Source organism: Castor canadensis, chromosome 15, assembly GCF_047511655.1.
Source record: "Castor canadensis chromosome 15, mCasCan1.hap1v2, whole genome shotgun sequence".
Lineage (NCBI taxonomy): Eukaryota > Metazoa > Chordata > Mammalia > Rodentia > Castoridae > Castor > Castor canadensis.
The window spans coordinates 13,414,809-13,442,021 of record NC_133400.1 but is presented as its reverse complement, the minus strand read 5'-3'; the positions used below and the strand labels follow the sequence as shown (position 1 = coordinate 13,442,021).

Sequence of the window (27,213 nt, the reverse complement as noted above, 5' to 3'; positions counted from 1 at the left end):
CTCAGCCATTTTATGCATATAAGAAAAATTTCTACCTTTTATTGGTTACTTTATAGAGAATGTTTTTAATGTATCTTAAGATCCATCTTTATAGCATGAATATAACATGAATGAGCAACTTACTTTTAAAGAAGACTCAAAAAATACATAATTACTTTTTGGCTTGGAAGGCTTACCTTTAAACATTCAAGATATTAGACTGTAGATTTCCTGCTGAGAGTTTTCCCTATGTTTCTAATTGCTCTGTGTTGATATTCAATAATACAGCCACATGTTTACATGAAAACTGATCATGGGTCCATCCTTCCTTTTATTGATATAGGCAGTACTGTCCAACAAAGGCAGCATCGATGCCCTCTTCAATGTGATGCCTCCGTCTTCGGCCTTGGGGGCCTGCTTTGGTTTCAATCCCAAAGAAGGCATCATTGAACCAAGTGGAATCCAAGCTGTCCAGATCTCCTTCAGTTCTACCATCCTGGGACACTTTGAAGAAGAGTTCCTGATCAATGTCAATGGGTCACCCGAGCCTGTGAAACTCACCATTAGGTAAGGAATACTTATAATATTATAAATATTTTGCCTATTGCTTTTTTGAGCTTCAAAACTAGATCATGTCTTGGATGTTCCCAACTGTCTTTGTTGATGTGAATACTTCAGCATGAAAGGGATGTTAACTTTCCACCAATGTTTCCCTGCTGCGACTTATTGCAGTACAGATATAGATACTATTTGGGGATCTAGTTTGTCTATAGGTTATAACTTTACACAATAAGGATTTAAACAGTAACAATAGTTTGTAGTTACTCTCTGCGTTTAGAATGTTTGGAGAAGATGAGTTATAATAGTAAAACCTGAATGAAATTATCTTCTTGACTAAGCTTTGGCTATGATCACAGTTTCTAAATCTTTGATTTTGTTTTTATTTTAGGGAAATTCTTTAAATGATCCTACCTATAATGCCTCCAAGCATTGTAAAACAGTCTGGTTATAATGTCCATCAGCCAAAGGTAGACACTTGCAGCATTTGTGCTACAAGTCTTTCCTGCTTCTTATGATAATTGAGAGTCATTAATAGCAGAATTTGTCCTCAGGTTTTGAAAAGAAGTTTTCTGTTACCAAGCAAGTAACCAAGTTCTGTCTCAGATATACAACTTTGACTCCTGGTGCTTAAAAGGACCATGTCTTCAGAATAAAAAGATCACATCTTCAGAACATATCGCTCTTTCTCTATTTGTATGCCCACTGCAACAAGTTGTTAATTACCACAGCATCTTTCTTATTATGGTTACTGCTAGCAGAGGAGGTGTCTCTTGGGGCCTGGGGTAACATAGAAAAGAGACAGACACATATAGCCTGAAGTGTCCCAGGAAATTTATTGATCTCATGGTATGTACTAGAAATTTAAAATCTTAAGACCAGCTCAAAAGTGAGTACCATTTATTCTCAAATTCCCCCTAAGTACCCCTTTATGAGTTGGATTGTGTCCACCCAAAATTAAGTCCTAATACTTAGTACCTCAGAAAGTGACTCTGCTTGGAGATAAGCCCTTTAAATAGGTAATTAAGTTAAAAATGAGGTGATATGAATAAACTCTAACTCAATACAATTGGTGTCCTTTTAAGAAGAGGAGATTAGGTCACAGATTCACTCATAGAAAAGGACCAGGTGAAGATCTAAAGAGAAGACAGTCATCTACAAGTTGAGGGTGGAGGCTCTCAGTAAAAAACAAACCAATAAACAATGCTACCAATACCCACTGATTCCACAGCGACAGAAGTAAATTTCTGCTGTTTAAGCTGCCCAGACTATGGCATTTTGATATGACAGTGCTTGTAAACTAGTACAACCCCTCACAATTAAGGAGAGTGAATAGATGTACCTCAAGGGTTCTGTGGCATGGCTAAGGCACCTGTCACAATCATGATTTTTTAAGTCTCAAGGCTTCTCTGAAACACAAGAAATTTTTACTTTCTTTCACAATATATATATGCCTTTTTATAATATAAAAATGGAGGTTGTATTCTAAATATTTGATACCATGGACTCTTCAAGAAGATGTACCAAATTTATCCCACCCTACAATTCAGTCCTTCAGGTACATATAGTTCACCTTCACATTGCATGAATGTCAACCCACTTCTGACTTCCACAGTAACTCACATCTCATGACAAGCAGTTCATCTGATCCCTTGAGGGTTCTTCAGAAGCTCTAGGAGATCACTTTTAAAGCTCTTGAGCCAAGTTTTCTGACTTCTTGGCATCAGGAAGTATTGCTCAGAATTGCAAGTGCCCTCCACAACATCCAACCATAAACTAATCTTCATACAAAAATGGGGAAGATAAAATCATAAAGCTCGGTCTTATGAACACCTAAGATAAATAACCAACAACCTTTATGAATATAGACACAAAAATCCTCGACAAAATACCAGCAAACCAAACCCAGCAACATATTAAAAAGATTAAATATCATGATTGAGTAGGATTTACCCCCAGGAATGCAAAGATGGCTCAACATGTGAAAATCAATCAATGTAATGTAACACATTAAAGTCATAAAATATTAAGAAAATAAAAAGAAGAAAACAGATGGTTGGCTTAGTGGTGTGGCTCAAGTAGCAGAGCCTCGTAAGCACAAAGCCTTGAGTTCAAACCCCAGTACCACCAAAAACACCATGGTTATCTTAATAAACCAAAAAGCATTTGCTAAAATTCAACACTCTGTCATGATTTAAAAACAAAAACATTAGAAATAAAAGTGAATTTTCTCAGTATGAATAAAAGATCTAAATGTAAGAGCCACAACTGCAACACTATTAAAAGAAAACATACACATAAATATTCATGACTTTGGATTAAACAGTGTTCATCAGATGTGACACCTAATCACAGGCAACCAAAGAAAAATAAACAAATTAGACTTCATCATATGTAAAATGATTTGTGCTTCAGGACACAGTTAAGAAAGTAAAAAGAGCTGGGTGCTGGTGACTCACATCTATAATCCTAGCTACTCAGGAAGCAGTGATCAGGAAGATCATCGTTCGAAGGAGCCCAGGCAAATAGTTCTAGAGATCATATCTCAAAAAATCCATCACAGAAAAGGGCTAGTGGAGTGGCTCAAGGTAGAGGCTGCACATTATGTGGAAATATACAAAAACGATGGGTTGTCTATCTTAAATGAGTGCATTTTTATTGTACACGAATTATAACTCAATGAAGTTGTCATTTAAAAATGTTCTCACTGCCTGTAATATTGAATTATAGTTATGTCATTTCCTGGATGTATTTTTTAAATGAACTAATCTCTTCTAAAGATCTCAAAATACAAATGCACAAAACTAGCAGTGATTGAGTAGGTTAAGGTGTACTTGGGTTTTACATTATGGATAATTGGATTTAGCAATCTCACAATTGAACCTGGACTATTTAGTATTACAGTTGCTCTGTGGAGGTTACATCACTCATTCTGTCCTCTGGACATTACCATCTGCCCAAATTCCCATGACACTTTATTTTTTCAGTTGTCCATTTCTTCTTTCTTTCAATGGAAAGGAAACTCTGACTGTGAAAGAATGTTAATGGGGCTTTATCCCCAAACTAATCACCAATTTTAAAGAGAAATAGACTTACCTAAATTTTCTTCCCCACTTTACTTTCTCTAAAGCTCAGTGTTTCACGCATCCAAAAATGTTCTAACATTTCAAACCATTTTAAGAACCTGATAAATTTCTGGTGTCATGAGTAAACATCTAATTTTAAAGGCTGGAAATGCACATATAATATATCATCTCTTCCCAGGCTCAGACATTAATACTGTCTTCCTTGTTACTTTGTCAGAAAAACTTCCTTGGGCCTCATGCTCCAAAAAACGTCTATGAAGTTCATATGGTAGATTCTAGAATTTTGTTTCTTATTCTCTTATTGTCTGGTACTCTGGCTAGGGTACCTTGAAATATTAGAACAAATATACTTTTGCTGTTTCTATTTGCTTCTCCAATTACATAACACAACATTTTAAGTAGTTAGCTAAACAACATTATAAAATTAATGTGATTTTTAAAAGAATTTCCTATAATCAGTTTTGTTTCCTTTTATTTTTACATATGTAATTTTCTAAAGTTTTAACTACAACTTAGATACATTTGTATTCAACTTGTTTCACTTAACATAGCATAATATTTCAATCACTCTCTCCCTTAATCTAAAATTATAATTTTATCAGATCACTGCACTAATGGGCGGAAGTCCTGGCATAGGCTCTCCTAATATTCAGAATATGCCTGGTAGCATTCAGATGATCGCATTCTAATCCAGATGGCACCCTTCATCCAGGGGTGCCTCAGTTATAAGTGCCTTTGAACAAGTATAATTTATCTCTGGCTCTTTCACCTGCTGCACTAATTAAATGAGTGCAATTTTGTGAGCTTCTTTTCTGCTTTTATTTTAGCCTTTGTGCATTTTGCACACTGTATCATTTGTTATTTTGTCCCCCAAAAGCTCCTTTTCCAAGTCAAGTGTATCACCAGTAGACATGTTTGACTTCATTCTCAACTGAATCCCAATGCCTTGCTGAGTACCAGTCACTCCCTCTGAAACCACTTCGGATCATAAGCATGGTCAAGGGAAGGTCTCTGACACTTGAAATTTGCTTCCTTGTGTCTTGCGCATGGGCACCATTCCCAGGCATGTAATAACCTCTCATCACATTATAGCCAGAACTAGAGCAGCTGTAAGTATCACTAAGGCACCAATGCATTCCAAGTGGAGTGACACAACTGTGTCACCAACATCTGGTGTTGATAGATTAGGAGATTCATACCATAGGGTGTTTTTTTTATATCTGTGTGTCTATATTATTTAAAGATTTGGCACATGTGGAGGATTTTTCAGTTCTTACCTTTGGTCTAGAAATTTTAAGATATAAATCATGGGCCAGGTATGGTGGCTCATGCCTTTAACCCCAGCTACTTCAGAAGCAGAGATAGGGAAGATCAAAGGGAAAAATGTTAGCAAGACCCCATCTAAACTAACAAGCCAGTCATGGTGACATGCCCATAATCTAAGCTACAAAGGAGGCCATAGATAAGAGGATTTCAGTCCAAGGTCTATCCCAGTCGAAACCTCAATACTCTGTCTGTAAAATAACTAAAGCAAAAAAGGATTGGGGCCTGGCTCAAGTGGTAGAGTTCCTGACTAGCAAGTGCAAGTCACTGAGTTCAAACCTCAGTACTGCCAGAAAAAAAAAGACATAAATCAAGGACAAAAATAGTTCTTACTCAAAAGGGAAACAAGAATACCTGATGAGCTTTCTTTTGTTACTAAAACAGATTATCACAAATTTGTTAGCTTGAAACAACACAGATTTGTTATTTAATAATTGTATGGATTAAAAGTATAACAGGTCTTACAGGACAAAAATCAGGTTGTTGGCAGAGCTATGTTCCTTTCTGAACACTCTGGGGAGAATCCATTGCCCAAACTTTTTTTTTTCCTGGTGGGACTGGGGTTTGAACTCAGAGCTTCATGTTATCAAAGCAGGCACTTTACTACTTGAGCCACACCTCCAGTCTCATTGCCCAAACTTTTGTGACATCTTGAGGCTGCCCACTCACCTTGACATCTTTCCCTTCTGTCTTCAAATCAAGCAACAGCTGGTTGAGTTTTCACATTGTATCACTCTGAGCCCCTCTCCTGTTTCCCTCCTGTAGTCTTGGATCAGCCAGGTTAATACATGATAAGCTCTCCATCTTATATTCAGTTTATTACCAACCCTAATTCTATCTGCTGCCTTATTTGCCCTTTGCCGTAATTCCTTACAGGTTTTGGGAATTAGAACATAGGTACCTTTGGAAACTTATTATTTTACTTACCACTTAAAGTAAGCTAGAGACCAGCATAATCTCTTTAGTACATATTTTAAGCCATCTCTTCAAGATGTGAAGCCTGACTCAGAGAGAAATAGGTCGACATTTGGAGTGAAAGGTTCTTCAAGGTCACCTAGTCCTGTCCTCTCTTTTATGCTGGTGCAGGAGAAACTGAGGCTAACAGAGGTAAAGTGACTGGCCAAGATCACAGTAAAGTGGTGGTAGGAATGAAATCATGAAAGCTCAGGACAGAGATTGCTGGTATCATTGATAGTCTTTGCAGTTTGTTATTTGATTAGACCTGTAATTTTTATTTCTTGATGAGTTCATAGCTTTACATGATAGGTGACTCATCCAAACCAATCACATTTTGTGCCATTGGTTTGATGATCTGTCTGCTCCACTTCTGTGCTGTTCACTGGTAGCAATAAGGTTATATAAGTTAACCACAGCATCGTTTGAGTCTTGAAATATAATTTTAAGGACCAGTGAGAGAGACCACACAGTTTCATAGTTTTCCAGTTGCCAGTATACAAATCCATTCGACAGTTGCTTTTTGCCAAATTACGGTTTTTAGTGCGCCCTCTTCCCAGCTCCCGAGCATTACCTTGATTTCACTGGGTTCTCTCCCTCCTCCCCCAATTTGTATTCCTACTTTCAGAGGCTGTGTCATCGGACCTACGTTCCATTTCAATGTTCCTGCTTTGCACTTTGGTGATGTTTCTTATGGTGAGTAATTTTCCATTTTAAGTTTAGAAATTGAGTTGAGTTTCTTTTGTACCTACTTAGGAGGAACAATGTTCACAAAGCACCTCGCTGACCATTTTTTATAGGCAATAGTCAAGGGGACTAGAATTGTTCTTTGCTTCCTCCATGGCAGTGGCATTTTGGTGCCATTTCCAAGCTCAAATGTGAAAGTAGTAGCTGTGTCCTGGGCACTATGAGCTGTCAGTCCTGGCTGTCTCCCCACTTCCAGCAGTGCTGCAGCAGAAGCCTTATGCTTCAGTCTCTATGTGAACAGTCTGCACTCTATTTAAATGCACATTCTGACTTGCCGTTCTGGATGCACAGCAACCTCCTCACAGAGATGCTCTCAAGTTTAAGGTGAAGTCAGTGTGGTTTGGTTCAGGTGTTCTACCACTCCAAGTTGATGGTTCTTCTATATTTTTGTGCTATCTTAGTTGTTTCCCTGAGCCGTATCTTCCTGCCTAAGCTTCACCACTAATAAAAATGTTAATAACAGTAGCTGCAGAAAGTAGCAGCAGCTCTATTTATTGGTTATTTCTTGTGTTTTAGTCACTGCTAAGTGGATTACATGCAGTGCTGCATTTAATCCCTTTAATACTATCCAGAGTTACTACTTAACATCTCCAATTTTAAAAAGGAATCATTGAGCCTTGAAATAGTTAAATAATGTCCCAAGGTCACAGAGCAGGAGCAGAATTAGTACCTCAAGTAAGATCTGTTTAAATTCATGGACCATCAACAGGGTTGATGTTGCTCCCAAAGGGGTAAAAACTGGTTCTTAGATGATGAAATAAAAACCTTACATATAACAATAGTTTATGATCCTCAAAAGTTCAGTCCTTCCCAACAGAATCATTCCTTAGTCCCGAATGTTTCTTGTTAGGGAGAATTTAAATATGATTTAAATCATATCTAATGCATTAATTTGTTTTGACTTAGAATTGGTTTACCTTTTTTTTTAGTAAGTGATAATTGGGGAAGGGGTTGTAGTTGAGGTATGCTGCCTTAAATCCATGTCCCATCATCCTCTCCATTTTGATCCATTACCTCCCATCTTGTCTTGCTTCATTTTGAATAGATCCATGTACTTTGGAGAAAAATAGTTCTTTAGGAAAATCTTAGTCATAATGTCTTTGTCAATTGCTTTACTATTTGGTAGTTATGACAGCTTTATTAATTCAAGGCACATTTATTTATACAATGTCCCATGAACATTGCACCAAAGGAAAATCTATATAAATAAAATAGAATGTCTATAACATAAGAAAATTGCTGGAGAGATTTGTCTAATTTGTATGTGTATCTGAGTGATAGTTAGACTCATCTGGAGGAAAATAGATGTGATCTTCAATTTGAAAATCATTTAGTAGCCAATGAAGAGAAGCAGACCCTCTCCAGGGTGACTATGGCTGGTGCACCATCTGAGGTGTATTAGAAAATCCAAAGACTTATTCAGTCATCCTCCAAGAAGTTTAAACTGAGTCCAGAAAGATCTGGACAGCAGCTCATCCTTCCACAGCATTGCAGTACAAATGTTCGGACCCTGTTCCCTGTATCATGCTGTCCTGGAATCAGAAAACAGAATCCAAGTATGCCTCCCAAGTCAGTTATTCATATTGACTCATTGTCTGTAATCTGTTCTGAAATATCAGTGCAGATGCTATATACCAATGGTAAGTCAATTGCTGAGCCCAAGATTATCTGAAACTCTTTTATCTAGAACTCAGACATTTAAAAGCATCAAGGTCCAGTGGGCAGTATGTACCTATATTCCCCAAGATGCCACTGATTTCTCAAAATAATGCATCTTCTTATAGTTTCCAATGACCCAATGACCAACATATGTAACAAAGCATAGGCATTGATTTTTAATGGGGATACTTCTAACATGAGTAATTGAAATTCATGTTAGTAGGCTCCCAGTTGAGTGGAGGTCACTAATGATTCCCAGGTACAGTTTTAACAGTGCTGGGAACAGAAGCCAGACTGTCATGAGATAAAGAATGATGACTATACACAAAGCAGTATGTATCTGACATAGTACAGACATTCTCTTAAATATACCTGGGAGACGGATTTTGTTTATAAAAAATTACCATCACTGGTCAACATTTCTGATGGTAGCTTTTTAAATTTATAAATAAATAACACTTGTTCAGGATATTAAGTATGTTCCTTCTGCATGAATCCTAGATACAGCATGAATTGTAAATTCAAATACAGCAATTAAACCCCCACCTATCACCTACCTCCATTCCACACAGCTGGCAACTAGCCAAGCTACTAGCATGCTTGAAGACTGGCATGAGACTGGAAATGTATATGTAAATATATGTAAATGAAGCAAAGGATTTATGGATTGGTGGACATTAGACATTGCTGAGAGTGGGAGTATTATGTAAAGATCAAGAAATCAAGTACAGGTCAACACATTGATTTGTGAGACTCCTCTACCCTCTAAGTTTCCCCTCCACTTGAGCTTCCAAAACTCTGAAGTCAGACATAAAAATTGTCTATTAACAATTCACTGGTGTTGAGAAACTCATGCAGATCATAGCACTCAAAGCAAAGAGTTTAAATATATGAAGGAGAAATAAGGAGAATGAAATATAGATGGATTTAAAAGTTTCAAAGTGGGTCTTCTAGGAGTTTTATGAGAAGAAGGACTTTAGCCAAAAAGCAATATTTGGAGAGAAGGTAGCTGAGAGTTTTTAAACTAAGGAAAAATATCTGTCAGTGTAATGTACCATCCAATAAACTAAATTCAAGCATAGAAACATCACAGTAAAAGTTCAGAGTTCTTACAGATGAAGAGAAAATCTTAAAAGCTTCTAGAGAGAAAAAATATACACGAAAGAATAATCAGACTAACAGCAATGGTATCAGAAGACAGTGCAATAAAAATTTTAAATTGATTCTTATTCAGAGAGTGTCTTATCTCTTTTATGATGGGACCTACAGTATGATATTTTCATCAAAAACCAGCTCAGATCTGGGACACAGTTGGTATGCCAAAGACTGTAGGAGTAGACAGAAGACCCTCATTTAGGCAATGTTTGTTTTCTAAACCAAAGTCTGAATTTTATATGCCCAAATGAATTGGGTATATGTGTTTATTGATCTCCCATATTATGAATTATTTCTATGAACAACTGCAAAAGTGCCACCTGATTTGCATAATGATCTGCAACACATTTCCTGTTGCTTTGTGGAGATTTTTGTTTTACTGGAAAAAATAGGAATCCATTGCCCATCATACTCTGTGAATCCCCACGTGTCTCTCCATTGCACGTTGCTCAGTTTAATACTTCCTTCAGATCAGGTCCATTCTTTAGCAGAGCAGGTCACATTCCAAATGATGTACCCTCTTTTCAAGAATTTTATTGTTGTTGATTTTTTTCTGTGCAGCTTCCCAATCTGCTAATTTCTTCATGAAGTCTTCTTAAGGGCTTTTTAGGTCAGGTTAAAAAATATACAAATTGAAGGATAACAGAATCTCTTGAGAATGTTGTCCTTCAAATCAATATTTAAGTATTGAGAGAAATATGAGTTGCCTCTGAGAATGCTTGAACATTCTGCCCAATCATGTTGTTATTATTCCAGGAAAAGGAAAATAAATACTGACCTCTATCTTCTTCATACAAACTAAGGGATCATAGATGCTTACAACTGTAAAAGACTTGCATTAGGGTGGAACTACAGATTGAAATGGGTACTAGGATTGGGTGCAACCAGAGGCCAAGGAATACCATTCTTACTGATGACCATTAAGTCTTTAACAAACTAATATCCCCTTCCTTTAGGATTCTTGACAAGCAATATGGGACATTATAGATACCAATACAAGGAATTCTTCTAACTGAGGGATTAATTGGCTTTATTCTGTGAAAAATTTCTGGCTTCAGGGAAGTAGTTTGGACAATGGATTTGAAAGACCCATATGACTATTTATAGGATCCACTTTTTGTAATACGCCCTGTATTAGTAAAACATTTGACCCACAAATGGTCAGGTAAAATAGGGTACAGTTTCAAGAGTCATTATTGGGCAAGTTCAGAAAGGTCAAACATAGCAATTACATAATTGAGAAACTACCTTCCTACTGGTACCTGAGGAATCCCCAAGAATAACTTAGGAGAAGTGAGTTCAAGGTAACAGAGCAGGGTTTGCATCCAGCAGAAATAAGTGCTTGTGTTCTCCTATGGATATAGATAATTCTTCTTGTTCTGAAAGTGGTGCCAGATGCAATGGCCACCTAGGGATTCTAAAATCAGAGCTGTGCTTATTGCTTGCCCAGCATGAAAGATTCACACCTCTTAAGAAAGGAGCATGAGTCCCACCAAACTGAACACAGGAGAGCTGGTTATAGCATGACTGAAGGAGGTGAAAGTTGGTGTTGGTCTCTGGCTGGCTCTAAGGCAGGTTGCTGAGTCTCTCTTAGAAGAAGCTATTATTCAATTTTGTGTCATCAACCCTGAGAGCATGAGCCTCAGACTGGTGCTGAACTAAGTTTACCATGTCTTGGCCAGGCTGTGGGTTACACTGCAGGCACAACCACTCAGCTTTTCCTTTCACATATTGACAAATAAAAAGAACAAGCATGATTCTATGTTTAAAAAGTCTGTAATTTTATGAAAAAAACTGAGAACAAAATATACGTCTACACAACAATTTAGCAAATTAATAATAGATGCTGCCTCTTTGCAGGGGACTGGGTTGATGATCAGGGGAGGTGTTTTGTATCTACTGTTCAACCTGATATACAGTAAATGCATAATAAATATTCATTGAACAAATGTATGAAAGAATGAATTTATTGATTGTGTGATTGAAAAAAATTTTTAGGGCAAGTTAGAGTTAAGTAGCAATTAATCGCATAAATGGTTCACCAAAGAGGTTGGACAGTTGCTAAGGATGTAGCCACTATGGAGGGGGGCTTTTATTTCTCACCCCATATTTTGTGTTCCAGGATTTCCTCATACCTTGATATGTTCCCTCAATAACACATCTTTGGTCCCTATGACCTTCAAACTTCGTGTCCCTGGGGATGGCCTTGGCCCAAAAAGCATTCCAAGTTATGAGCAGGATTCAGACAACAGAAGACTATCTCGGACCAGTGAAGAAACACCCATAATGAAACCAAAAGAATTCACCATTGCTCCCACCCACGGCACCATTCGCTCCCAGGGATTTGCTCCTATCAGGGTAAGTGCACACACAGCCTTCCAGTACCCACCACCAAGAGCTGAGCCTTCAGATAGCCATTGGGACCTCAGTGGCTAAGGTTCTTTGTCCACTAACAGTTGGAGAGAGTACCTGCCAAATCACATGGGAAAGCAGGGTCTATAGGAAATAAACTCCTGCAGCCAATGAAACCAGACACAAATACACTGGGCAAAGAACTCGACCCTGCTTCATTGGATCTCTGTCAATCTGGGTGTATTGCCTTTGCCAGAACAGTAACATCTAGCTTTTTCTAGTGAAGCCACTGCTGTATACAAATAACCCATCCACTGGTACTAATGGGTACCAACTACAACATGGTAGAAGAACTCATTGATAATTGGCTTCTTCTTTCCTCCAGACTCAGATCCTTTATACCAATAAATATTCCGATTTATGGCAGTGATGACAGACAGCTTATTTAGATTTGTAATATGAAACTGGGCTCCAGGTGGGTATGCTTCCATCAGTGCTTTGTATCCAGGTCCACAGGAAGAGCAGTGAGGAAGCTACTGAGTTCTCCCCCACCCCCCATCTCCATGCTTGGTTGGAATTCAGGGCAGTGCAATGCTGTGGTTATGGGTTTACAGTGCCACTGGCAGAATTATTTCACAGTTAACTGAGAAGGGTTTTAGCTGTCTCCCCTCACTTTTGCTTCTCCAAGCAGTGAGGTCTAGCAATATTGAAAACTACTAAATTGAAATGATTTTAAACTTTCTGGGAAAGAGGAAAGGTAGGACTTCATAGCTAAAATCAGTAATTTTCTCTTTAGTTATTACCATATTTAATCCAGCTGTTCTTTTATCCCCACACTCATTTTAAATGCTTCTTAATATCTCCCCCAAATCTACCCATCCCAACTCTTTTCTGGGAGTTTTACGTTTTCCATGGGCTTCTCCTCAGGTCCAATGAGAATGAGGGTTGTTGTTGTCATTTATCGCTCCATCCTCTCAAGATTGCTAAAGTGACATTCCTGGTCAAAGTGCTACAGCAGTGGATTTATTCATTTTTTATTACAAAATAATGCTAGCCTGTATGTCACCTGTCTTTCTTTTGGATCTCCACAGAGCACAGGAAGATTTTTAAAGACATGGTACTTCTCTAGCAGATCCTGCGAGAAACATTTGCTCTTCTTCTTTAATCACAGCCTGAATACATAAACAAGGCATTATAGTCATCCTAGGTTTCTCTGCTTTCCTCCAAGTCCAGCAAGTGACTTCATCCTTACTTTATTTTTCCTGTATATTTGGAAAAGCTTTCCTAAGCTTCAATTTTCCCTCCTGATCTGCACTTCAGCCAGGTCTGTGTGGACTCAAATTTGCATCCAGTGATTCTCTCTGCAACCAAAAAAATTTTTAATTAGAACCTGATACATAATTTATAGACAGAAAGGCCTTAACCCATACCAGAAGCTGTTTTCTAGACTAACAAGTACCTCTTCCGGTACAAATCATTTTAAAGCAATTAAAAGTTGTAACAAAGCTTTCAAAAGCCTAAGCATAAGTTTCACAGCAGCAGATAGAAACATAGGGCAAAATGTTCTTGTCAAATATTGCCCTCACATGGATTTTTTTCTTTTTTGGAGCTTCCTATTTTCTCCTCTAATGATGAACACTGGGCAAGATTCTGGAGTAAAAAAAAAAAAAAAAAGACTGATTTCTTATGCCAATTTCTGGAACCCATATGATTATTTTCATTTGTTTTAATGTAAATATTTCATATAGCTCAGAGGTATAAGGAACAATTTAAGTTGCAACAATTAGTTAGTTTGATACTTACTGTTCGTGATTCATGGTCCTTTCCCCTCTTGTAGGTATGTGCCTTCTATGACAAAACCACCTCAGAAATGAGCAAACCTATTGTATTAAAGCCATGTTATTTCTGACCTGGCCTATGAAAACATTCGGCATGTCCTGACCCCGCAATGTTAACTTGTTCAACTGAAAATGTAAAATGCTATGTATCCATAAAGCACTTAGAAACCACACTCATGAGCCCTGTCCTCCCCGTCTCCTCTCTCCCCTGTGTAGAGAAAGAGTCAGCCTTTTAGAAGAGCAACTTTTCGCCTTTTCCTTTCTAGGTGACGTTATGCTCCAACACTGTGAAGAAATATGAGCTGGCATTGGTAGTAGACGTGGAGGGTGTTGGAGAAGAAGTGCTGGCACTCTTAATTACAGCCAGGTAGTTCTCACCTGTTCCTCTCTTCTGGAGTGCCCCCTGGGCCCAGTGTTGGGTTGCCTCCCAGAAAGCAGTTCTCCTGCCAATCAGAACTGGAATTGTTCTGCCTTTGAATCAGACATTCAAAGGACAAAGCTTTAGAACAGCCACTGTTTCTCTAACACCTTTGGAGGCAATAAGAAGGGCTGTGTGTGTATCAAGAACAGTGCTCTCTGATGAGTGTTACTTTCAAAGTATGTAAGGGGAAAGGTTTTAGCAGGAAGAAGTGACAAAATGCTGTGTGCTTTTTTCCATTTTTGTTAGGATGTACCTGTTATAGAGGGGTATTCATTGTGTCAATTCTGAATAGCCTTACATTGTACATTGATTAGATGACTCCCACCACCACCCCAACCCCCTTGCAAAACCCTCCCCGTTCCACTTAAAACAGTTGCAAGAGGTTTCATGGTTCTATTTTGTATTTGTATGTGAACCCATCAACAATACTCCCTCACCTTCATCTCCGTTCACCCTCCCTCTCAAGATGCTGGTTTTTATTCTCATCTCTCAACATAGTACTCCCCAGTCATGAAGGAGGAAGGTCTACTCTCAATCCTGCAGTGGATGAACCATTTAGCCAACATATCCCTGCTCTGTGACACTTACTATGACTTGAATGGCAGGCTATGGATGGGCCCCCCAAATGAGGCTCATCTCTAACAATATGAAGTCCTCAGAACTATGATCAACTTCTCTCCCTTCTTAGGGAATCAACAAGGGGCTTTGGAGTCAGGTTAAAATCCTGACTCTACCATTTCTTGACTGGGTTTCTCTGACCCAGTTTCAGTCTTTTCCCTGGTAGTGATGAGAGAAGTGGTATCGCCTGCTGATGATGACATAATACTAAATAAAATCATGGGGCCACACTCTTCCTAAAGCAAACAGTGTCCATACCTGGGACTTGAAAGTGTACAAATGAAAATGCTGTGTACAGGAAACAGAGAAAATGACTTAATAAAACTAATAAGGCTGACGTGCCAGTCTGTCGAATTTAGGACTTTCACAGATCTTAGGATGACATACTTTAAAGAAGGTGCAATAGTTCACGTGGCCAGCGCTTGGGTGAAGACCAAGTAACAACCCTAGAAGAACTTGAACTTGTGTTGTCTTGATCCATTTAGCATTTTTCCAAGACTTAAATATTTCTTGTTCAATTAAAAACAGCAAAAACTCTTTGAGATGGTCCATTCTATATCCAAGTCTGCCTTTTAGTCTGGTCTTAAATTTATTTTCTGTTCAGGCTTATTTTGGTACTTTCCAGCCCCTTTTTACCATAGCTATCGAAAGGAAATTCTGAATTTCAAATAATAATAAGTGTAAAGAGGCTATGAGTTTCCTGTGAAGGTATGCTGTGTGACCCATGGGAAATATAAACTCTCTCAGTCAATGTTTCAGGCAGTGAAGGATTAGCTTTGAGAGAGAGTCATTGGGTCAACTGACAACTTCCATTATAGCTAAAAATGAACATTCATCTCATGCTCAATCACAGGCTTCATGTTGAAGAAAGTTCTTTCATGATTTTGGGGGTTTTGTGTGTGTGTGTGTGTGTGTGTGTGTGTGTGTGTGTGATTTATAAGAACTGCTTGCTCTCAACAGAAGAGTTGCTTTTAGAAGTTGCACTCAAAGTAACTCTCTCAGAGAACCAGCAGTGACGCTGGCCATGCCCTCACCCCAGGTTTATCTCCCCTCACTGCACACTTACATAATGCTGGACCATGCCCTCCATTCACAGTTTCTTCTGGATTCCCCATGATACCCTAAGAAGAGTAATAATGCCACTCAATCCCTAGAATGACTTTCATTGTACCTCTGAGAGAAGTGGGACCCCAAGAGAGAAAGCAACTGGCCCAGGGTAACTCAGGTTATATTTTGTAGGCTCAGCAATGAACCTGGCTCTGTCTAATACAAAAGCCAGTACTCTTCACCCTTGTATTGCATGTTGTGACAATGGCATAAGGCAGCTTAGACATTGAGAGCTACAGACACAAAATAAAACCCAAGTCACTGCACAATAGACCAACTGCAAATACAGGGTTCTACCTCCTGTCCTGGCTGCACACAACTCTCCTCCCTCCCCCATTCATTCCACTCTCTCCATATTGGAAACACTGTCACAGTGTAGTTCTGGGCTGAGCAGCTGCAGAGCCCACCCATCCAATACAGCTATTCTGCATAGGAATTAGAATTACTACCATTATTTAGATGATGTAGTCTGTTGCTAGTCTTTGGGGGACTTTCTGACTAGCCAAAGTATCACAGCTAGTTAGGACTCCTTGCTGGTGGCATTGGCCCTGTTCATAGAAATAGACCCAAACCCTAAGGAATCTGCACCACGGGGCCCTTGGCCAAAGAAAGGCCAAGTTGAAAAACAATGGAAATGTTAGTCATTACCCACCAAAGACAGCTGCTTAAGGAGTTGTGCTCATAGTCCTTTATTAATTAAAAATAGTGACTGGGAGCTAAGAGAGAGGGGTGACAGGAGGGAAGAGTTGAAAATGATTAATGTAGTTGTTAGAGAAAAACTATTATGTGACAGTGACAAATGTATTTTAGGACTCTGCATTCTCTGTGTGTAAATAAACTTTCTATTTTGAATTGTTTAATGTGCTCCTTTGGACAGGTGCATTGTACCTACCCTCCAGCTGGTCAATACAGAGGTGAACTTTGGGCGCTGCTTCCTGAAGTACCCCTATGAGAAAACAGTTCAGCTTGTCAATCATGATGACCTCCCAGGATGTTATGAGATACTGCCTCATGTGAGTTTCTTTTTTCTTCTTCCCTGTTAAATTTTCTTCCATTGGATTCCCTCAATGAAAAGGAGACATCCTTCTGAAGAGCCATAACCTTGAACACATGACCTTATGTAATTCTGATTTTTAACCCTTGAGTAAGCTGGGCATGGGGTTATAAACCACAGCTGGATTGCCAGCTGCATGCATGAGCAGCTGCAGGTGTAAACAGTTGTTAATTTCCCAGGGAAATTGCCCTTGATAAAGAAAGGAAAGTGTCAATTAAGCCAACACACAGAAGTGCACCTGCAACTAATTGCCCATAAATTAACCAAGCATGTGAAATGAGCTAGGAGTTTTCATTTATGCCCATGACTGTGATTTGAACAACATCACCAAGATACAGTAATGCAGTATTTATAAATGGATTTGTTGGACCAGAAGGCTGGAGGTAATACAGGAAAAGGTAAGAAGGATCATCACTTAATGTTTTACAAAATGTGTCTGTCCACATGTCACTATGTATGGCCAGGTGGAAGACTAAGCAGTTCACAAATGGAGAAGAGTCAAAAAGAGCTGAACAGATTATAACAATGGAAGGCTACTAATGATGAACTGTTTACCAAGAATGCATTTGGGATTAAAATTCAATTGTATAAGAACAGTACTCTGACATAAATTCATGAAAAAAAATCAATGGGGGGGTTCATTTGGATCCAAGTTCAATATGAGTTTTTTTAAAAAAACTTTAAGGTGGGGGCCACAGAATCAAGGCAGGTTTAGGCTGTACCAGAGAAGTTGCAGCTCAAGAAAGGTGGCAGCCACTGGTCAAACCATGGCCAGAACTTTGTCCTCAGGTCTTGTCATTGTATTTTTAAATGGGAATTTGAAAGAAATGTATTATGTTCATAGTAACCAAAATGTGACTCATGTCCTCTACAAATGCACGTCATGAGAGGAACCAAACTCAAGAGTTTAATCTGCAACAGAGAAGACTTAGCTGGGATAAGATGGTCACTTCTCCCTAGTCAAAGGGCTGTTAGATAAAAGAGGAAGTTAGAGTTATTGTGTGGGTTTCTCTGAGAGACATAAGCAGGAACCAAGGGTCAGGTTATAGGGCATGTCTAACACTCAGATACTCAACAGCAGAACACGCTGCACTGTGCGATGCACAAACATTTCAAAAACTCAGAGCAGAGCCTGCATCTGGGGTTAGAGATGCATTTTCTGTGCAAGATTGGAAATAGGTTAAGACACTTGCAATTGGGTGCAAAATTTAAGGGAGAACCAAACAATCACCAAGATACAAAATTTTATGCCATATTCTAAGATATTAAAGTTAATTTAAAACCCCCATAATGAGCAAAATATCAACATTTATATAAAGATAGGATTAGTATTGCTGATTTTTCTTTTGGTGTCGGGCTCCAGGGGGTGCTGCAGAGCAGTGCTGCACAGAGAAGTGAAGTGTGATTGTGATATGTAGGACAGACCGTGGGATGCTGCAGAAGGGTGGACCCTGCACGCTCTATCTTTCTCCCAAGTAGCTGAGATCCCTCAGAAGTGTTTCTCAGAATTACCCAAATTCATTTGACCATGGAATTTTTTAAAACTTCTTTTACTGTTGTTGCTTAAAAGCTAGTAATATACTGCAGAACAGGTTCTGAGAAAGACGCACAGGTAAGCACTGAATGACATTCATTCATTCCTTATGCAAAAAAACATGTACTGAGTATATGTTTTGAGTCACAAAGTGAACATATAGAGAGGAGAGGCTGCACCATGCCCTAAGAAGTTTCTAGCCATGGAGAAGATGCATATGCAGATGGTTACAGTACTGCCAGGTGCATGCTGTAGGAAAAGGACCTCACAGTACACTTCCTAGGGAAAGAGGCAAAGCCCACACTCTAGAGCCTTGGGAGTACTTGGGAGGAATTCGAGAAAGATGTGTTAGGTAGTTCAAAGGGAACAACAGTCAAAGAAGAGGAGCCACAGCGCAGAGGGTTGGAAGTGGGAAGCAACAGTGTGCTCAGGAAATGGTGACCATGTGGCCTCTGTTAGTAGAGTGCAGAGGGGCAAGGTGATGGGGAGCGAAGCATGAAGGTGTGGGGCCACACCACAGACTTGGTGTGAAAGGCTGCTTTCCCAAACTCATTCATGTATGGATCATTTCACTTTGCTGTGATGGGTACACTGGATTTTGGGGCCTTACATATGCTGTACTTGACCCAGCTTTTTTCTGACTAAATTAGGGTGCTCATTCCTGAATAATAAGATGCTCCAGATGACTCCCCATGAACTGAGGATAACACTTATTTCAAAATAAATTAATATGACATTTGTTCTCCACCATACCTGGCTTGGCTTGCCTATTGCCCAGCTTGTCTCTCTCCAGGTGTATAAGGACCCACCTGCTGTGCTGCTTTCCAGCCCCAACCCCTGTGGGATCATCTCCCCTCACAGCACCATTCACATACCACTGGCCCTGGAGACCCAGGTCATTGGAGAACACAAGTCCACGGTTTACATCTCCGTCTTTGGAAGCCAGGACCCCCCTCTGGTGAGAGCCAATTTTCAGAACCATGATTAAAATCACCAGGTTTCTTATAAAATAGTTTGAGCCTCTTCATTGCAGGCATATATCCTCTGATTACTCATAGTCTCACATTTTTCACTCTGTAATGGTAAATACAAGTGTAGTATTACTTAGAGAATCTATTTCCAGATATATCTGAAAGTGGTAAGGTTTTATAACAAATCTTTTTTTTTTTTTTTTTGAGGTTCTGGGGCTTGAACTCTGGGCCTTCACCTTGAGCCACTCCACCAGCCCTTTTTGTGATGGATAATTTTGAGACAGGGTCTTGTGAACTATTTGCTGGGACTGGCTTTAAACCTTGGTCCTCCTGATCTCTGCTTCCTGAGTAGCTAGGATTACAGGCGTGAGCCACCAGCACCCAGCTAGCAAATCTTCTTAAGCATAATTTGAGAATCAGAAGCTTCATATGCACACACACACACACACACACACACACACACACACACACACACTCGCCTGGCCCCCCTCCATCTGTATGCTTAATAAGTTGTTCTAGGTGCAAAGCCAGGTGTAGATATCACTAGTTTGTCACATGTGGTCAAGAGATCAGTTTCATGTGCTGCTCCCCAGATCTTTTCCTGTATAGTGACCATAACCCAAATGAACCTACTGATGCTGTTAGTCTCTCTCCATGCAAGGTAAGAGCGAGACATGGAAAGCTCTCTGCTGCTTGAGCTAAATTGAAGGATTAAATCTTGAATCTTAAAGGAGGTTGTCTAACAGGCTCTGTGTCCCTAGACATTCGGTTTATTTGGGAGCTGGCTGATGTCAGCTTACATTTATTTGCTTAGAGTAGGATTTTGCTTTTTATCCCTTCCCTATAAGATGCCATAGATAAGCAATCAGACTTGTGGAACAGTATCACAAAGGAGGGCAACCCCAATATGTGCCAGTACATGTCCTCCACTAGGCTCACTGCGATACTCCCACCCCCTTCACCGATGCAGCTCCTGAGAGGGTAGCCAGTGCTTAATGAAAGAAAAGAATCTACCTTGTCAAGCAGACATGGTACAGATCTCACTGCTAACCTACACAGCTGTGTGCAGTGGCCCTGCCTGTTTCGCCACTACTAAAGTGACAGAAGTGGGACTCAAATCCAGCCACATATGACTTTGAAGCACCCCACGCTAAGTGTCCTTGAGGCTGGAAGGCTACATGAGTCAGAGTGACCCAAGAGTCTTATTTTCCCTTAGTGCACAGTTCAGGGCTCACCCAGGAAAGCTGACCATCCTTGGGGAGAATTCCAGACTGTCTTTAGAGATCTGACCCTGGATGGCCACCTGTGTCCCTCTGACCACAGAGTATGAGTGGGAAGAGATGTCAGATCCCAAAAGTACCTTTTTATACCCCTAGTTATTATAAGAGGGGTAAACACCCCTCTAAACAGAAACTTCTATTTTAAAAGCTAGCTACTTTCAGCTGGTTGGTCCTGTGTTTTCTCTCTCACATGGAACATAGGTATGCCACGTAAAGAGCAGGGGAGAAGGCCCAGTTGTCTACATCCATCCCACTCAAGTTGATTTTGGCAATATCTATGTCCTGAAGGCATCCTCCAGGATTCTCAGCCTATCCAACCAATCCTTCATTCCCGCATTATTTCGGGCACGCATGGTGAGTAAGTTGTGGGTGGTTGTGTGATGAAAACACAGCTTTGGTTTATGGCAGTGTCCCTATTTTTACAACATGTCTTGAAAAGTGAACACCAGAACCAGAGTTGCATGGTTAAACTGTATTAAACTATATCACCTCCATCCCCAATTCCTTTTTATTATTGTCCTTTTATTGATAAAGAAACACAATCTGCATACTTTTGGTAAGCAAACAGATACTCTTCATAAAATCCCAGGAGGGGCAGATGCATCAGAGGGTCGCAGCTCTCACACTGATGTTGCAGAAGCCCAAGCTCCAGCCCTCTGAGGAACAACTCTTCCATGTCTCTGTATATGGAAATATTTCCTTTCATTTGAATCTTCTTGGCTATGAATTTGTTAGCATGCTTATTCTATTTTTGTTTTCTCTTCATTCAAGAGTACTTTAAAGTAGTTTATAAGGATGTCTGAAGTAAAAGATAGTATTTTCTAAAAATGGAAATTAAAGAAAACAGCAAACCAAAGAGAGATACAAAGATAGATTTATTTTTAATGAGTCTGTCATTTCTGTTTATTTCATAATAATATTTAGAACTGCTGGTCTCCCATGAGCTATACAAAGAGAGATAATATAGGAAGGTGGGATTATTTTTGCAGAGTTTTATTTTCATACAAGAACAGAGGTAAAATAAGGCTAGATATTTTTGTAGAGGTTAGGAATTTCTGATCTGGTTATTGAAATTATCGAAGTTTTAAATATAATTTTAACTGGTTTAGCCCTCCTCTTGTCCCCAACTTATTGGCATTTGAATGAGAGCTGACATTTAGGTTCAGCATTTGTTAGATATGAACTAGGACTATAGTTTTCTTCTGACTCAGCACACCAGACATTGGTCCCACTTAGTAGCCATTTATCATTACCATAATTTATTTTATTGTCGTTTTTCATGATTCCTTATAAAGGCAGTCACTTTCACATACAGTCACTGCACTTTTCAACACGAGATTCCAACAGAACACCAATCTTGCTCCAGTGCCTTGTGGATCTTGTATGAAAAATATTGCTTATAAATTATTAAAGAAAAACCCTATAGAGAACACACTTCTCATAGTCTTTACCCAATAAGCTGATGAATGGTAGAAATCACAACGTATTGCTTAGGAAATATGGCTTCTCAGTCTAGTGCTGAGTTGGTGGTGGGAGAGAAAAGAGTCAGCAGCCCATCCAGAACCGTGCAGGTGGGCACAACAGGGCCTGAATGGATGACAGGAGAAAGAGATGAGCAACCCAAGGAAACTTAAGTACACATACGGCCATTCCCTTTCATTCTCAAATGTCTAGATTTCACTTTTTATGGCACTTTCGATGCATTTCAAAAAAAAACAAAGCACATGAAAGATCCATTTTTTTCTTGCTAATATAGTAGATGTATTAAATGACCCTGTTGGCTTGTTAAAATAGGACTTTTTCCTCTTCAACAAAAGTCTCATGATTTCATCTTTCAATTCTTTAATGTTTCCCTAAATCTGCGTGTGCCAGTTCCAAGAAGCCAAATGTGTGATATAAATGATTTACTGTAGGATGTGTTTTTCCTTCCATCTGCTGTTGGAAAACTGGTGTTTATTGAGTTATAGCAAAAAAGTAGTGTCAACTGTAGATCTCATAGGTGAAAATTAAACTCTTCATATTTCAGATGGGATTTTTGTAGATTTCCTAGTAAATATGTATTAATGTTATGTTAATTTCCATAACATGGCTTTTCTGGGAAGAAACCAAAATGCCCTTTATTAAATTTCAACTTGATATACAGTGCCAAGCCTTCAAACACATTACAGAAATTATTCAAATTTAGGGAGGAATTTTAATTAATAATTGCTTATTCCCTAACTGAGCCTAATAGAGGTTCAGATGTTCTCTCTTCTTGTTGGTTGTCTTGTCAGGAGGGGTCATTCTCTCTTCTCTCTTGGCTGTCAGTGAATGTCATCTCTCCCCAGATGCAGCCCCTACTGTCAGCCATCTGTCAAACTCAGCCTCATGTGTGGCCACACATCTTGATAACCACTGTGATTAAATTTTCCTTTAGCAGTGATATTGAAAAGACCAGTGACACAGAGCAATTTTTAATTTCTCAGAAATAAGTGCTAGATCAAAACAAAGATTTTTTTTAAAAACTGAGATCTCTTCATATAGTATGAAGAGAAGAAACTGAGGATTTTATATATATGTACATATGAATATACATGCATGTACACACATGCATGCACACACAAACACACACACACACAATATATATATATAGTTCCATTGAAGCTTAGTATTTCCTGAGTGTAAAAATTTTGAGGTTAGGTGTGGTGATTCATGCCTTTAATCCCAGCTACTCAGGAAGCAGAGATAAGAGGCTCAAAGTCCAAGGCCAGCCCAGACAGAAAGCTTGAGACCCCATCTGAAAAAACAAACTAAAAAAGCCAAAGGATGTGGGAGCATCCTTTGTGCTCAAATGGTAGAGCACTTTCATAGCAAGCAGAAGACCCTGAGTTCAATCCCCAATGCCCCCCAAAATTTCTTTCTTTCATTAGCATAAGGAAGAATACCCTGTGACTGAGCAGAAGCTCCTCCTTTGCTTCGGAACACCTAGAATACCAGTTTATCCTAAGCTACCTGTTCCCAGGTAGTTATTTGGAACCCCTCTAGATAGAGTAACCCTCTGGTTTCCTGAGGATGGAAAAACCCTTTTAGCTGAGTATGGGCTCTGTTATACACAGAGGTCTCTATCAGGAAGAGAGTTCCCTGTTCAGTGAGCTGCAGAAATGAGGTGAGAATGTTGCATTGTCGCCGGGGCAGTGAGGGTCTAAACACTGGGCTTGAGAACAGATGCCGTCTTTTCATGGGCGTCCACGCCTTGGTTGAACAAGTGCTTTGCTTATACTTGTTTGGAAGCATCTGGAATCCTTTCCCTGTCCTCTTGGCTCTAGTTTGGCCCTGGCTACAGTTTTATCAAAGCCCTGTGTTCACATGGCAGTGATACCTTGGGAGTCCCCAGCACCGAGGCCTCTTGCCTCTGTGATCTGCAAGGAGAGTCCATTGTAATTTGATATTTAAAATTCCTGGACCCTGAAGACTGGAATTCTGAAGCATCAGTCAAGCATGGTTCTTTTCAAACATTTGTTTTTATTGGTCACTTACAGAACCACACACAGTGATGTGGCAGCAAGGGAAATCCGGGACTTTCACATGTCCTTCAGACCCTCAGCCACTGGGTAACTTCCTCACTTCAGCAGGGAACCCCTTTCTATATTTATTTGTTTTTAAGTCTGTATCTTAAATGACAATAGTTTCTGTACTGAATTCCCAGCACCTGGATGCAGGCTTGACAATTATTGTATTAAATTAATTATGGCTAACATTTATTTAGTTGTAACTAAAAAAAACTCATATTCATTCCATTCTTAGGACTCATATTTTAGGAATTTCAGTTTAGCTCCTTTGTGTTCTACCACAGGAATATTTGATTCTTAAGGATCAGGAACTATGTGTACTTGATGTTTTGTTTTATTTATTTATTTATTTTAGTGGTACTGGGGCTTGAACTCAGGGCCTCACACTTTCAAAGCAATCACTCTACCACTTGAGCCACGCCTCCAGCCCTTAACATATTTTTAATACAGAAAAATTCAAAGAGTTATACTTGACACTAAAGTCTTCCCCATTAGCTTTTTCCTACATTTATTGCACATCCTATACTTACAGAAAACAAACATCGACATTAAACTTGGAGTCCCATATCCTCTCCTGGTCGCTTCCATGTCCTGCCTCTCTGCCCAGAGGCAGCTATATTATGGATTTGATACCTGTCCAAGCCATGCGTTCACATTTTATCACACAATATGTTTATTCATAAATACTGTAGTATGGGGTTTTGTTGCTTTTAAAATGTATCTAAAATCACATCACTGCAGTGACATCTTTCAACTTAATTTCTAGGCTCGAGATTATATTTCTAACTTTTATCCATGCTAGTGTGTGTATATATTCACTTCATTTAGCTGCTGTGTGTATTCAGTTTACCAGTGTTACTTTTATTTCTTAGTCTACCAGCTGACCTTGAGTTATTATAACAAACAGTGCTATCGTGAATAGGCTATTTGTCCCTTCGTGTACACAGGCAAGAGTTTTGGGTGTACTTATAGAGTGGGCAAATATCCAAAAGTAAAACTATTGGCTCTTAAGACAGGAGACAGATATGTTTTCAACTTCATTAGATAATACCAAGTTACCCTCCCAAAGGACTATATCTGTGTGCCCTTCCAGGAGTAGTTGAGGCATTTCTCTAGTGACTCCTAAATTCCTGCCAGTCTGTACATGAAGTGGTATCTCACTGTCTCCATGTCTTTATTACCATGGAGATTCAGAAATTTTCACTTGGGTATTATGGTAGTCAAACATGATTGCCAACTACACTGGATTGAGGAGTGTGTGAATAACACACACCTCTCGGTGTGTCTGTGAGGACTTTCCAGAGAGGGTTAACTAAAGGAGGGAGACCCACCCTGAATGTGGGCAGCACCATTCCATAAGCTGGGAGCTCAGATGGAGTAAAAGGGGGATAGGAGAAAGCCAACCAGCATGGGTATTCTCTCTCTGCTTTCTGGCCACCATGATGTAAACTGCTATATCTGTTATACCCTCCCCACCATTATGGGCTGAAATCCCTGAAACCATAAGCCAAAATAAATCTTTTCTCCGTATAAGTTTTTCCTATCAGGTATTTGTCACAGTGATAGAAAGCTAGCTAACACAGATATTCTCTTCTATCAATCATCAATTATCTATTTTAGATATTTATTATGTATTATATATAGTGATCCTTTGTTTATAAAGGGGCTTTGAAGTTTTTAAACATGTTTTAATTTTTATGTCAGTTTTATAATTCTTTTCCTTACTGATGCCTATTTTCCATCCATACTTTAAGAAAACTATCCCTGTTCTCCTATCTAAACAGTGTAGTCTCTTATTTTTCATATCTAACACATCTAAATTTTTTTTAATACAACTAATATTTATTTTTTCATAAAGTCAATTGCCTTATCACCAGTTACTGAATAGTCTTCTTGTCTGCAGCCTAGCTGCAATGTCACAAAATGGATTGTGACTGAGGTGTGCATTGGACTTATTTCTGTCATGTTATTTTGCATTTCCTATATACTGTACTGTTTCTCCCCTCATTTTTTTTTTTTGCTTTGTGTTGGATTAGTAAGTTTTCCCCAATCCACCACAACCACTACCACCTTACATATGGTTTTCTTGTACTTGTGTAGAAGCTATAAGTTTTATTCATTTTATTTCTTTATCCAGCTATCCTTATATTTTTAACAAATAAATTGTGTATTTTCTTAATAATAAAGAGTTTAGTACCTGGGTTTTCTTCAAGACTAAAACAGAGACCTTATCACACATGTATTATAGCTTGACCTTTCACCATCCTATTATTTTTTAAATATTGTATAGAATTTGAATCTTCTCTTCTTTATCACAAAAGCATTGTTTGTTTTTGTCAGCAAACAATCACTCACTAGTTCCCAAAATATTTTGCTAATTCTTTTTTCTTCTTTTATTTCTTATAGCGCTACATTTTCTTCTTGGGTTTCTGGTTTTGGTTTTGTTTGTTTATTCGTTTTTATTTGTTTGTTTGCCTCTGTTGCCAGGTCAGTCTCAAACTTCGGAGCTCAAGTGATCCTTCTGCTTCAGCCTCCCCAGTAGCTGGGACTACAAACATGCAACACCAAGCCCAGCTTCGTTTGTATTTCTTTTTGCTAAATTATATCCTTCTAAGTTCTTTGATAGATGTCTCATAGTTTATGAGATACTACTGTTGCATGATAGTTTAGCTGATATAAGATTCTAGTTGACAGGTTCATTTTTTTCTTCCAATTTTTTGAAACTGACTTCTGACATTAATTGCTGCTGATAAAAATTCCACTCTTCGTCTGGTTAATGGTCCTTTCTGGGTAACTTGTCTTTTCGCACTACTTGATTTTCAGACTGTCTTTTTGTCCTTGATTTCCTTAAATCTCTCTTTGATGTATCAGAAGATTCAATCTTAAATTCTGGAAAGTTTTTAGTCATTATCACTTCAAATGTTTCTTCTCTGCCATTCCTCCTGTTTCCTGCTTTGAGGGAAACACACACACACATACGAAGTGTTTGTACTAATATTTTTCTTTCTACTACCCTATGTACCTAATTT

The 27,213-nt window shown here is 38.9% G+C and overlaps 1 protein-coding gene across 1 annotated transcript in view; it reads left to right on the top strand.

Annotated features, from left to right (window-relative positions):
* Nucleotides 1-27,213, top strand: part of Hydin (HYDIN axonemal central pair apparatus protein) — a 397,410-nt gene that overhangs the window by 143,412 nt on the left and 226,785 nt on the right. The window contains exons 12-18 of the mRNA XM_074055707.1: nt 323-546; nt 6,529-6,596; nt 11,584-11,819; nt 13,918-14,018; nt 16,675-16,810; nt 19,179-19,343; nt 20,838-20,990. Coding sequence (XP_073911808.1) covers nt 323-546; nt 6,529-6,596; nt 11,584-11,819; nt 13,918-14,018; nt 16,675-16,810; nt 19,179-19,343; nt 20,838-20,990 — 1,083 coding nt within the window. The remainder of the gene's footprint in view (nt 1-322; nt 547-6,528; nt 6,597-11,583; nt 11,820-13,917; nt 14,019-16,674; nt 16,811-19,178; nt 19,344-20,837; nt 20,991-27,213) is intronic.